General features: G+C 36.2%; 1 protein-coding gene across 1 annotated transcript in view; it reads left to right on the forward strand.

Moving 5' to 3' along the window:
* Window positions 1–15,347, forward strand: part of GPR107 (G protein-coupled receptor 107) — a 216,710-nt gene that overhangs the window by 77,074 nt on the left and 124,289 nt on the right. Inside the window, exon 12 of the mRNA XM_053695827.1 lies at window positions 11,165–11,282. Within this exon, the coding sequence (XP_053551802.1) occupies window positions 11,165–11,282 (118 nt within the window). The remainder of the gene's footprint in view (window positions 1–11,164; window positions 11,283–15,347) is intronic.

Here is a 15,347-nt window from a genome sequence, read left to right on the forward strand (position 1 = left end):
TCGGTTGAATGAATGGGGGGTGGAGTTAAGGGGGGAGCTATATAGACACCTCTGCTGTGGTGCTCTCTTTGCTACTTCCTGTTAGGAAGGACAATATCCCACAAGTTAGGAGGAATCCGTGGACTCGGTACATCGCAAAAGAAAGAAATTTATCAGGTAAGCATACATTTTGTTATTGCTGGAGACATATATGTATATAGTGCAGGTATTGCTGGAGACATATATGTATATAGTGCAGGTATTGCTGGAGACATATATGTATATAGTGCAGGTATTGCTGGAGACATATATGTATATAGTGCAGGTATTGCTGGAGACATATATGTATATAGTGCAGGTATTGCTGGAGACATATATGGATATAGTGCAGGTATTGCTGGAGACATATATGGATATAGTGCAGGTATTGCTGGAGACATGTATATAGTGCAGGTATTGCTTGTGATATATATGTATATAGTGCAGGTATTGCTTGTGATATATATGTATATAGTGCAGGTATTGCTGGAGACATATATGTATATAGTGCAGGTATTGCTGGAGACATATATGTATATAGTGCAGGTATTGCTGGAGACATATATGTATATAGTGCAGGTATTGCTGGAGACATGTATATAGTGCAGGTATTGCTTGTGATATATATGTATATAGTGCAGGTATTGCTTGTGATATATATGTATATAGTGCAGGTATTGCTGGAGACATATATGTATATAGTAGAGGTATTGCTGGAGATGTATATGTATATAGTTCAGGTATTGCTTGTGATATATATGTATATAGTGCAGGTATTGCTGGAGACATATATGTATATAGTAGAGGTATTGCTGGAGATATATATGTATATAGTGCAGGTATTGCTGGAGATATATATGGATATAGTGCAGGTATTGCTGGAGATGTATATGTATATAGTGCAGGTATTGCTTGTGATATATATGTATATAGTGCAGGTATTGCTTGTGATATATATGTATATAGTGCAGGTATTGCTTGTGATATATATGTATATAGTGCAGGTATTGCTGGAGACATATATGTATATAGTAGAGGTATTGCTGGAGACATATATGTATATAGTGCAGGTATTGCTGGAGACATATATGTATATAGTGCAGGTATTGCTGGAGACATATATGTATATAGTGCAGGTATTGCTGGAGACATATATGTATATAGTGCAGGTATTGCTGGAGACATGTATATAGTGCAGGTATTGCTTGTGATATATATGTATATAGTGCAGGTATTGCTTGTGATATATATGTATATAGTGCAGGTATTGCTGGAGACATATATGTATATAGTAGAGGTATTGCTGGAGATGTATATGTATATAGTGCAGGTATTGCTTGTGATATATATGTATATAGTGCAGGTATTGCTGGAGACATATATGTATATAGTAGAGGTATTGCTGGAGATATATATGGATATAGTGCAGGTATTGCTGGAGATATATATGGATATAGTGCAGGTATTGCTGGAGATGTATATGTATATAGTGCAGGTATTGCTTGTGATATATATGTATATAGTGCAGGTATTGCTTGTGATATATATGTATATAGTGCAGGTATTGCTGGAGACATATATGTATATAGTAGAGGTATTGCTGGAGACATATATGTATATAGTGCAGGTATTGCTGGAGATGTATATGTATATAGTGCAGGTATTGCTGGAGATATATATGTTACGTATATAGTGCAAGTATTGCTGGAGATATATATGTATATAGTGCAGGTATTGCTTGTGATATATATGTATATAGTGCAGGTATTGCTGGAGATATATATGTATATAGTGCAGGTATTGCTTGTGATATATATGTATATAGTGCAGGTATTGCTGGAGACATATATGTATATAGTGCAGGTATTGCTGGAGATGTATATGTATATAGTGCAGGTATTGCTTGTGATATATATGTATATAGTGCAGGTATTGCTGGAGATGTATATGTATATAGTGCAGGTATTGCTTGTGATATATGAATATAGTGCAGGTATTGCTGGAGACATATATGTATATAGTGCAGGTATTGCTGGAGATATATATGTATATAGTGCAGGTATTGCTTGTGATATATATGTATATAGTGCAGGTATTGCTTGTGATATATATGTATATAGTGCAGGTATTGCTGGAGATGTATATGTATATAGTGCAGGTATTGCTTGTGATATATGAATATAGTGCAGGTATTGCTGGAGACACATATGTATATAGTGCAGGTATTGCTGGAGACATATATGTATATAGTGCAGGTATTGCTGGAGATATATATGTATATAGTGCAGGTATTGCTGGAGACATATATGTATATAGTGCAGGTATTGCTGGAGACATATGTATATAGTGCAGATATTGCTGGAGACATATATGTATATAGTGCAGGTATTGCTGGAGACATATATGTATATAGTGCAGGTATTGCTGGAGACATATATGTATATAGTGCAGGTATTGCTGGAGACATATATGTATATAGTGCAGGTATTGCTGGAGACATATATGTATATAGTGCAGGTATTGCTGGAGACATATATGTATATAGTGCAGGTATTGCTGGAGATATATATGTATATAGTGCAGGTATTGCTGGAGATGTATATGTATATAGTGCAGGTATTGCTGGAGACATATATGTATATAGTGCAGGTATTGCTGGAGATATATATGTATATAGTGCAGGTATTGCTGGAGATATATATGTATATAGTGCAGGTATTGCTGGAGATATATATGTATATAGTGCAGGTATTGCTGGAGACATATATGTATATAGTGCAGGTATTGCTGGAGACATATATGTATATAGTGCAGGTATTGCTGGAGACATATATGTATATAGTGCAGGTATTGCTGGAGACATGTATATAGTGCAGGTATTGCTTGTGATATATATGTATATAGTGCAGGTATTGCTTGTGATATATATGTATATAGTGCAGGTATTGCTGGAGACATATATGTATATAGTAGAGGTATTGCTGGAGATGTATATGTATATAGTTCAGGTATTGCTTGTGATATATATGTATATAGTGCAGGTATTGCTGGAGACATATATGTATATAGTAGAGGTATTGCTGGAGATATATATGTATATAGTGCAGGTATTGCTGGAGATATATATGGATATAGTGCAGGTATTGCTGGAGATGTATATGTATATAGTGCAGGTATTGCTTGTGATATATATGTATATAGTGCAGGTATTGCTTGTGATATATATGTATATAGTGCAGGTATTGCTGGAGACATATATGTATATAGTAGAGGTATTGCTGGAGACATATATGTATATAGTTGCAGGTATTGCTGGAGACATATATGTATATAGTGCAGGTATTGCTGGAGACATATATGTATATAGTGCAGGTATTGCTGGAGACATATATGTATATAGTGCAGGTATTGCTGGAGATATATATGTATATAGTGCAGGTATTGCTGGAGACATATATGTATATAGTGCAGGTATTGCTGGAGACATGTATATAGTGCAGGTATTGCTTGTGATATATATGTATATAGTGCAGGTATTGCTGGAGACATATATGTATATAGTGCAGGTATTGCTGGAGACATGTATATAGTGCAGGTATTGCTTGTGATATATATGTATATAGTGCAGGTATTGCTTGTGATATATATGTATATAGTGCAGGTATTGCTGGAGACATATATGTATATAGTAGAGGTATTGCTGGAGATGTATATGTATATAGTGCAGGTATTGCTTGTGATATATATGTATATAGTGCAGGTATTGCTGGAGACATATATGTATATAGTAGAGGTATTGCTGGAGATATATATGGATATAGTGCAGGTATTGCTGGAGATATATATGGATATAGTGCAGGTATTGCTGGAGATGTATATGTATATAGTGCAGGTATTGCTTGTGATATATATGTATATAGTGCAGGTATTGCTTGTGATATATATGTATATAGTGCAGGTATTGCTGGAGACATATATGTATATAGTAGAGGTATTGCTGGAGATATATATGGATATAGTGCAGGTATTGCTGGAGATATATATGGATATAGTGCAGGTATTGCTGGAGATGTATATGTATATAGTGCAGGTATTGCTTGTGATATATATGTATATAGTGCAGGTATTGCTTGTGATATATATGTATATAGTGCAGGTATTGCTGGAGACATATATGTATATAGTAGAGGTATTGCTGGAGACATATATGTATATAGTGCAGGTATTGCTGGAGATGTATATGTATATAGTGCAGGTATTGCTGGAGATATATATGTTACGTATATAGTGCAAGTATTGCTGGAGATATATATGTATATAGTGCAGGTATTGCTTGTGATATATATGTATATAGTGCAGGTATTGCTGGAGATATATATGTATATAGTGCAGGTATTGCTTGTGATATATATGTATATAGTGCAGGTATTGCTGGAGACATATATGTATATAGTGCAGGTATTGCTGGAGATGTATATGTATATAGTGCAGGTATTGCTTGTGATATATATGTATATAGTGCAGGTATTGCTGGAGATGTATATGTATATAGTGCAGGTATTGCTTGTGATATATGAATATAGTGCAGGTATTGCTGGAGACATATATGTATATAGTGCAGGTATTGCTGGAGATATATATGTATATAGTGCAGGTATTGCTTGTGATATATATGTATATAGTGCAGGTATTGCTTGTGATATATATGTATATAGTGCAGGTATTGCTGGAGATGTATATGTATATAGTGCAGGTATTGCTTGTGATATATGAATATAGTGCAGGTATTGCTGGAGACACATATGTATATAGTGCAGGTATTGCTGGAGACATATATGTATATAGTGCAGGTATTGCTGGAGATATATATGTATATAGTGCAGATATTGCTGGAGACATATATGTATATAGTGCAGGTATTGCTGGAGACATATGTATATAGTGCAGATATTGCTGGAGACATATATGTATATAGTGCAGGTATTGCTGGAGACATATATGTATATAGTGCAGGTATTGCTGGAGACATATATGTATATAGTGCAGGTATTGCTGGAGACATATATGTATATAGTGCAGGTATTGCTGGAGACATATATGTATATAGTGCAGGTATTGCTGGAGACATATATGTATATAGTGCAGGTATTGCTGGAGATATATATGTATATAGTGCAGGTATTGCTGGAGATGTATATGTATATAGTGCAGGTATTGCTGGAGACATATATGTATATAGTGCAGGTATTGCTGGAGATATATATGTATATAGTGCAGGTATTGCTGGAGATATATATGTATATAGTGCAGGTATTGCTGGAGATATATATGTATATAGTGCAGGTATTGCTGGAGACATATATGTATATAGTGCAGGTATTGCTGGAGACATATATGTATATAGTGCAGGTATTGCTGGAGACATATATGTATATAGTGCAGGTATTGCTGGAGACATGTATATAGTGCAGGTATTGCTTGTGATATATATGTATATAGTGCAGGTATTGCTTGTGATATATATGTATATAGTGCAGGTATTGCTGGAGACATATATGTATATAGTAGAGGTATTGCTGGAGATGTATATGTATATAGTTCAGGTATTGCTTGTGATATATATGTATATAGTGCAGGTATTGCTGGAGACATATATGTATATAGTAGAGGTATTGCTGGAGATATATATGTATATAGTGCAGGTATTGCTGGAGATATATATGGATATAGTGCAGGTATTGCTGGAGATGTATATGTATATAGTGCAGGTATTGCTTGTGATATATATGTATATAGTGCAGGTATTGCTTGTGATATATATGTATATAGTGCAGGTATTGCTTGTGATATATATGTATATAGTGCAGGTATTGCTGGAGACATATATGTATATAGTAGAGGTATTGCTGGAGACATATATGTATATAGTGCAGGTATTGCTGGAGACATATATGTATATAGTGCAGGTATTGCTGGAGACATATATGTATATAGTGCAGGTATTGCTGGAGACATATATGTATATAGTGCAGGTATTGCTGGAGATATATATGTATATAGTGCAGGTATTGCTGGAGACATATATGTATATAGTGCAGGTATTGCTGGAGACATGTATATAGTGCAGGTATTGCTTGTGATATATATGTATATAGTGCAGGTATTGCTGGAGACATATATGTATATAGTGCAGGTATTGCTGGAGACATGTATATAGTGCAGGTATTGCTTGTGATATATATGTATATAGTGCAGGTATTGCTTGTGATATATATGTATATAGTGCAGGTATTGCTGGAGACATATATGTATATAGTAGAGGTATTGCTGGAGATGTATATGTATATAGTGCAGGTATTGCTTGTGATATATATGTATATAGTGCAGGTATTGCTGGAGACATATATGTATATAGTAGAGGTATTGCTGGAGATATATATGGATATAGTGCAGGTATTGCTGGAGATATATATGGATATAGTGCAGGTATTGCTGGAGATGTATATGTATATAGTGCAGGTATTGCTTGTGATATATATGTATATAGTGCAGGTATTGCTTGTGATATATATGTATATAGTGCAGGTATTGCTGGAGACATATATGTATATAGTAGAGGTATTGCTGGAGACATATATGTATATAGTGCAGGTATTGCTGGAGATGTATATGTATATAGTGCAGGTATTGCTGGAGATATATATGTTACGTATATAGTGCAAGTATTGCTGGAGATATATATGTATATAGTGCAGGTATTGCTTGTGATATATATGTATATAGTGCAGGTATTGCTGGAGATATATATGTATATAGTGCAGGTATTGCTTGTGATATATATGTATATAGTGCAGGTATTGCTGGAGACATATATGTATATAGTGCAGGTATTGCTGGAGATGTATATGTATATAGTGCAGGTATTGCTTGTGATATATATGTATATAGTGCAGGTATTGCTGGAGATGTATATGTATATAGTGCAGGTATTGCTTGTGATATATGAATATAGTGCAGGTATTGCTGGAGACATATATGTATATAGTGCAGGTATTGCTGGAGATATATATGTATATAGTGCAGGTATTGCTGGAGATATATATGTATATAGTGCAGGTATTGCTTGTGATATATATGTATATAGTGCAGGTATTGCTTGTGATATATATGTATATAGTGCAGGTATTGCTGGAGATGTATATGTATATAGTGCAGGTATTGCTTGTGATATATGAATATAGTGCAGGTATTGCTGGAGACACATATGTATATAGTGCAGGTATTGCTGGAGACATATATGTATATAGTGCAGGTATTGCTGGAGATATATATGTATATAGTGCAGATATTGCTGGAGACATATATGTATATAGTGCAGGTATTGCTGGAGACATATGTATATAGTGCAGATATTGCTGGAGACATATATGTATATAGTGCAGGTATTGCTGGAGACATATATGTATATAGTGCAGGTATTGCTGGAGACATATATGTATATAGTGCAGGTATTGCTGGAGACATATATGTATATAGTGCAGGTATTGCTGGAGACATATATGTATATAGTGCAGGTATTGCTGGAGATATATATGTATATAGTGCAGGTATTGCTGGAGATGTATATGTATATAGTGCAGGTATTGCTTGTGATATATATGTATATAGTGCAGGTATTGCTGGAGACGTATATGTATATAGTGCAGGTATTGCTGGAGATATATATGTATATAGTGCAGGTATTGCTGGAGACATATATGTATATAGTGCAGGTATTGCTGGAGATATATATGTATATAGTGCAGGTATTGCTGGAGATGTATATGTATATAGTGCAGGTATTGCTGGAGACATATATGTATATAGTGCAGGTATTGCTGGAGATGTATATGTATATAGTGCAGGTATTGCTGGAGATATATATGTATATAGTGCAGGTATTGCTGGAGACATATATGTATATAGTGCAGGTATTGCTGGAGACATATATGTATATAGTGCAGGTATTGCTGGAGACATATATGTATATAGTGCAGGTATTGCTGGAGACATATATGTATATAGTGCAGGTATTGCTGGAGACATATATGGATATAGTGCAGGTATTGCTGGAGATGTATATGGATATAATGCAGGTATTGCTGGAGATATATATGGATATAATGCAGGTATTGCTGGAGATATATATGTATATAGTGCAGGTATTTCTGGAGATATATATGGATATAATGCAGGTATTGCTGGAGATATATATGGATATAATGCAGGTATTGCTGGAGACATATATGTATATAGTGCAGGTATTGCTGGAGATATATATGTATATAGTGCAGGTATTGCTGGAGATATATATGTATATAGTGCAGGTATTGCTGGAGACATATATGTATATAGTGCAGTTATTGCTGGAGACATATATGTATATAGTGCAGGTATTGCTGGAGATATATATGGATATAGTGCAGGTATTGCTGGAGATATATATGGATATAGTGCAGGTATTGCTGGAGATATATATGGATATAGTGCAGGTATTGCTGGAGATATATATGTATATAGTGCAGGTATTGCTGGAGATATATATGGATATAATGCAGGTATTGCTGGAGATATATATGGATATAGTGCAGGTATTGCTGGAGATATATATGGATATAGTGCAGGTATTGCTGGAGATATATATGGATATAGTGCAGGTATTGCTGGAGATATATATGGATATAGTGCAGGTATTGCTGGAGATATATATGGATATAGTGCAGGTATTGCTGGAGATATATATGTATATAGTGCAGGTATTGCTGGAGATATATATGGATATAGTGCAGGTATTGCTGGAGATATATATGTATATAGTGCAGGTATTGCTGGAGATATATATGTATATAGTGCAGGTATTGCTGGAGATGTATATGTATATAGTGCAGGTATTGCTTGTGATATATATGTATATAGTGCAGGTATTGCTGGAGATGTATATGTATATAGTGCAGGTATTGCTTGTGATATATGAATATAGTGCAGGTATTGCTGGAGATATATATGTATATACTTCACTGTCCTTTTCTTAGTTTTGTATTCGCTTTCTGACAGTCTATTTCTGTCTCACTTGAATGCTCATGTGACTATAACAAAACCAGTAAATGGCAAATATTCTCCTATTTTTCTTTCACACGTCCATATGCAATTATAAATAATGAATAACTGTGAAAATTGCATTCTGCCTTCACCCCCTCAAAACTGTCACCGCAGATGTCTTAAGCACTTTTAAGCAGTAATTGAATATACTGTGACTGGCTGCTAATCGTGTAATCGCCGGTTGCAGCTTGTAATGAATTATCCTGGTTAATGTCATTTTCTAAAGTGATCGTATCCTCTTCATTTTGTCATATACACATGGCTTAAATCAGATCCTGATGCGCCAATATGTCCCTAGCATTGCATATAGCCTGCAGAGACTCGTTTCCCTAAAAACATTTTTTTGTGGATATGATCTCTCTAGGCCTTTATTTAAATGGAAAGTGTGAAAAAAAATCCTAATCTGCTGCTTTTGTTAACATTTTAAAGAGACAAAGTTAAAATTCAACTTTCCTTATTCGGAAACCGCACGTCATTTTAACCCCTTAATGACCACAATGTACCCTGTATGTCACTGGTCGTTGAGTGTTTTTTCAGGACATAATAGCACAAGTCTAGCAAGAACATGCTATTAATGCCCTCCCTCGAGCAGTCTCAACACTGGTGGCAAGACCGCGCTATAAAACAATCAAGTCCCAAAAAAAGGCCAGCGACATACAGGGTACGTCGCTGGTCCTTAAGGGGTTAAACACTTTTACAGTTTACTTATTTTATCAGATTTGCTTTGTTCTTGTAGTATCCTTTGTTTAAGAGGTTATTTAGCTAGGCTCATAGGATCTCAGGAGCGTGCACCTGTCTTTAGCAGTCTACGAAAGCAGCTCTTACAACATTGTTTGTAGCAGTGTTATACATTGTTGCAAACACTGCTGTCAGAGTGCTGAAGACTCTTGCACACTCCTGAGCGCCTATGATCCTCTTCATTCAAGCATACCAGGATTACAAAGCAAATTACACAACAAGTCATTTGGGGAATTTAATATAATTGAACAATATATCTAACCATGAAAGTTTAATTTTGACTGCCCCTTTAACAGTAGTGTCTTTACACACTAAATGTTCACCTCGTGCAAAGTGGTTGTGCACACAGCTTAAACTACAGTAGATTTGCATAACCAACACATGCAAGATAACAAGACAATGCAATAGCACTTAGTCTGAACTTCACATGAATAGTAGATCTTTTTTTCCTTACAATTTTAAGTTATGTCTTTTTCCACTCCCCCTGTACCATGTGACAGCCATCAGCCAATCACAAATGCGTACACGTACCATGTGACAGCCATCAGCCATTCACAAATGCATACACGTACCATGTGACAGCCATCAGCCATTCACAAATGCATATACGCTTATTCTGTGAATTCTTGCACATGCTCAGTAGGAGCTGGTGATTAAAAAAGTTTAAATATAAAAGGACTGCACTTTTTTTTTAATGGAAGTAAATGGTAAAGTTGTTTAAAATGTCATGCTCTATCTGAATAATGAAAGTTTAATTTTGACTTGAGTGTCCCTTTAAAGGGACAGCAAACTGTTTAAGATTGTAATATAAAATGTTTAAATATGTGCATTAAACAAATCTTTTCATTATTTAATTTTTCTGAACATTGTGGGCTATCAATTCCCCTGACTTTCTATAAAGTGATGAGCGCTACCGGTTTAAAAGCTAGGTTTGCCTTTTCTCTTTAGCTTCATTGCTTTGTCTTTTTTATGCATTTGCTGATTCTATTGTATTAAATGTCCTTTTCAACACTTTATTGAAAAGCATACCTAGGTAGGCTCAAATGCAGTAATGTGCTTCTGGGTGCTGGCTGTTGGTGCACATATATGCCTCTGGTCATTGGCTCACCTGATGTATTCAGCTAGCTCTCGGTAACGCAATGCTGCTCCTTTAACAAAGGATACAAAGAGTACAAAGCAAATGTGAAAACCATAGTAAATTTTGTATGTTCTGTTTGACCCATGAAATAAAAATGTTTCATATCTGTTTAAATGATCTCTTGTTTTGCAGATTAAAGGGAGCGTTGCTGTTTATCACCATTGCACTGATTGGAACTGGCTGGGCCTTTGTCAAACATATCTTATCGGATAAAGATAAAAAGATTTTTATGATTGTCATTCCCCTTCAGGTGAGAGCAACCTAGTCTGTGCCGTGTGTATATAAGCTAGTAAATCTCTGTTAGAGGTAATATAGAGGTCTATAATGTAACCTAGTCTGTGCCGGGTGTATATAAGCTGGTAAATCTCTGCTAGAGGTAATCTAGTCTGTGCCGTGTGTATATAAGCAGGTAAATCTCTGCTAGAGGTAATATAGAGGTCTATAATGTAGCCTAGTCTGTGCCGGGTGTATATAAGCTGGTAAATCTCTGCTAGAGGTAATATAGAGGTAATATAATGTAACCTAGTCTGTGCCGTGTTTATATAAGCTGGTAAATCTCTGTTAGAGGTAATATAGAGGTCTATAATGTAACCTAGTCTGTGCCGGGTGTATATAAGCTGGTAAATCTCTGCTAGAGGTAATATAATGTAACCTAGTCTGTGCCGTGTGTATATAAGCTGGTAAATCTCTGCTAGAGGTAATATAATGTAACCTAGTCTGTGCCGTGTGTATATAAGATGGTAAATCTCTGCTAGAGGTAATATAGAGGTCTATAATGTAGCCTAGTCTGTGCCGGGTGTATATAAGCTGGTAAATCTCTGTTAGAGGTAATATAGAGGTCTATAATGTAACCTAGTCTGTGCCATGTGTATATAAGATGGTAAATCTCTGCTAGAGGTAATATAATGTAACCTAGTCCGTGCCGGGTGTATATAAGCTGGTAAATCTCTGCTAGAGGTAATATAGAGGTAATATAATGTAACCTAGTCTGTGCCGGGTGTATATAAGCTGGTAAATCTCTGCTAGAGGTAATATAGAGGTCTATAATGTAACCTAGTCTGTGCCGGGTGTATATAAGCTGGTAAATCTCTGCTAGAGGTAATATAGAGGTCTATAATGTAACCTAGTCTGTGCCGGGTGTGTATAAGCTGGTAAATCTCTGTTAGAGGTAATATAATGTAACCTAGTCTGTGCCGGGTGTATATAAGCTGGTAAATCTCTGTTAGAGGTAATATAATGTAACCTAGTCTGTGCCGGGTGTATATAAGCTGGTAAATCTCTGCTAGAGGTAATATAGAGGTCTATAATGTAACCTAGTCTGTGCCGGGTGTGTATAAGCTGGTAAATCTCTGTTAGAGGTAATATAATGTAACCTAGTCTGTGCCGGGTGTATATAAGCTGGTAAATCTCTGTTAGAGGTAATATAATGTAACCTAGTCTGTGCCGGGTGTATATAAGCTGGTAAATCTCTGCTAGAGGTAATATAGAGGTAATATAATGTAACCTAGTCTGTGCCGGGTGTATATAAGCTGGTAAATCTCTGTTAGAGGTAATATAATGTAACCTAGTCTGTGCCGGGTGTATATAAGCTGGTAAATCTCTGCTAGAGGTAATATAGAGGTCTATAATGTAACCTAGTCTGTGCCGGGTGTATATAAGCTGGTAAATCTCTGCTAGAGGTAATATAATGTAACCTAGTCTGTGCCGGGTGTATATAAGCTGGTAAATCTCTGCTAGAGGTAATATAGAGGTAATATAATGTAACCTAGTCTGTGCCGGGTGTATATAAGCTGGTAAATCTCTGCTAGAGGTAATATAGAGGTCTATAATGTAACCTAGTCTGTGCCGTGTGTATATAAACTGGTAAATCTCTGCTAGAGGTAATATAATGTAACCTAGTCTGTGCCGGGTGTATATAAGCTGGTAAATCTCTGCTAGAGGTAATATAGAGGTAATATAATGTAACCTAGTCTGTGCCGTGTGTATATAAGCTGGTAAATCTCTGCTAGAGGTAATATAGAGGTCTATAATGTAACCTAGTCTGTGCCGGGTGTATATAAGCAGGTAAATCTCTGCTAGAGGTAATATAATGTAACCTAGTCTGTGCCGTGTGTATATAAGCAGGTAAATCTCTGCTAGAGGTAATATAGAGGTAATATAATGTAACCTAGTCTGTGCCGGGTGTATATAAGCTGGTAAATCTCTGCTAGAGGTAATATAATGTAACCTAGTCTGTGCCGGGTGTATATAAGCTGGTAAATCTCTGCTAGAGGTAATATAATGTAACCTAGTCTGTGCCGGGTGTATATAAGCTGGTAAATCTCTGCTAGAGGTAATATAGAGGTAATATAATGTAACCTAGTCTGTGCCGGGTGTATATAAGCTGGTAAATCTCTGCTAGAGGTAATATAATGTAACCTAGTCTGTGCCGGGTGTATATAAGCTGGTAAATCTCTGCTAGAGGTAATATAATGTAACCTAGTCTGTGCCGGGTGTATATAAGCTGGTAAATCTCTGCTAGAGGTAATATAGAGGTAATATAATGTAACCTAGTCTGTGCCGGGTGTATATAAGCTGGTAAATCTCTGCTAGAGGTAATATAGAGGTCTATAATGTAACCTAGTCTGTGCCGGGTGTATATAAGCTGGTAAATCTCTGCTAGAGGTAATATAATGTAACCTAGTCTGTGCCGGGTGTATATAAGATGGTAAATCTCTGCTAGAGGTAATATAATGTAACCTAGTCTGTGCCGGGTGTATATAAGCTGGTAAATCTCTGCTAGAGGTAATATAGAGGTAATATAATGTAACCTAGTCTGTGCCGTGTGTATATAAGATGATAAATCTCTGCTAGAGGTAATATAATGTAACCTAGTCTGTGCCGGGTGTATATAAGCTGGTAAATCTCTGCTAGAGGTAATATAGAGGTAATATAATGTAACCTAGTCTGTGCCGTGTGTATATAAGATGATAAATCTCTGCTAGAGGTAATATAGAGGTAATATAATGTAACCTAGTCTGTGCAGGGTGTATATAAACTGGTAAATCTCTGCTAGAGGTAATATAGAGGTAATATAATGTAACCTAGTCTGTGCCGTGTGTATTTAAACTGATAAATCTCTGCTAGAGGTAATTTAGGGGTAATATAATGTAACCTAGTCTGTGTCGTGTGTATATAAGCTGGTAAATCTCTGTTAGAGGTAATATAGAGGTAATATAATGTAAGCTAGTCTGTGTCATGTGTATATAAGCTGGTAGATCTCTGCTAGAGGTAATATAAAGTAACCATATATGTTCTGTGCTAGTCAGCTGACTTAACCTCTTCATGTGAGAACAACCTTGTCTGTGCTGGGTGTATATAAGCTGGTAAATCTCTGCTAGAGGTAATATAGAGGTAATATAATGTAACCTAGTCTGTGCCGTGTGTATATAAACTGATAAATCTCTGCTAGAGGTAATATAGAGGTCTATAATGTAACCTAGTCTCTGCCGGGTGTATATAAGCTGGTAAATCTCTGCTAGAGGTAATATAGAGGTCTATAATGTAACCTAGTCTCTGCCGGGTGTCTATAAGCTGGTAAATCTCTGCTAGAGGTAATATAGAGGGCTATAGTGTAACCTTGTCTGTGCCGTGTGTATATAAACTGGTAAATCTCTGCTAGAGGTAATATAGAGGTCTATAATGTAACCATATATGTGTTGTGCTTGTCAGCCGACTTAACCTCTTCATGTGAGAACAACCTAGTCTGTTCTGTGTGTATATAAACTGGTAAATCTTATGCGCACACTAAGCACGGTGTGATGTAATACCTACGTCTATATGGTGCACACTAAGCACTGTGTGATGTAATACCTACGTCTATGGTGCAAACTAAGCAGTGCGTGATGTAATACCTACATCTATATGGTGCACACTAAGCACGGTGTGATGTAATACCTACGTCTATATGGTGCACACTAAGCACGGTGTGATGTAATACCTACGTCTATATGGTGCACACTAAGCACGGTGTGATGTAATACCTACGTCTATATGGTGCACACTAAGCACGGTGTGATGTAATAACTACGTCTATATAGCGCACACTAAGCACGGTGTGGTGTAATACCTACGTCTATATGGTGCAAACTAAGCAGTGCGTGATGTAATACCTACATCTATATGGTGCACACTAAGCACGGTGTGATGTAATACCTACGTCTATTTGGCGCACACTAAGCACGGTGTGATTTAATACCTACGTCTATATGGTGCACACTAAGCACGGTGTGATGTAATACCTATGTCTATATGGTGCACACTAAGCACGGTGTGA

The sequence above is a fragment of the Bombina bombina genome, chromosome 12 (assembly GCF_027579735.1).
Source record: "Bombina bombina isolate aBomBom1 chromosome 12, aBomBom1.pri, whole genome shotgun sequence".
NCBI lineage: Eukaryota > Metazoa > Chordata > Amphibia > Anura > Bombinatoridae > Bombina > Bombina bombina.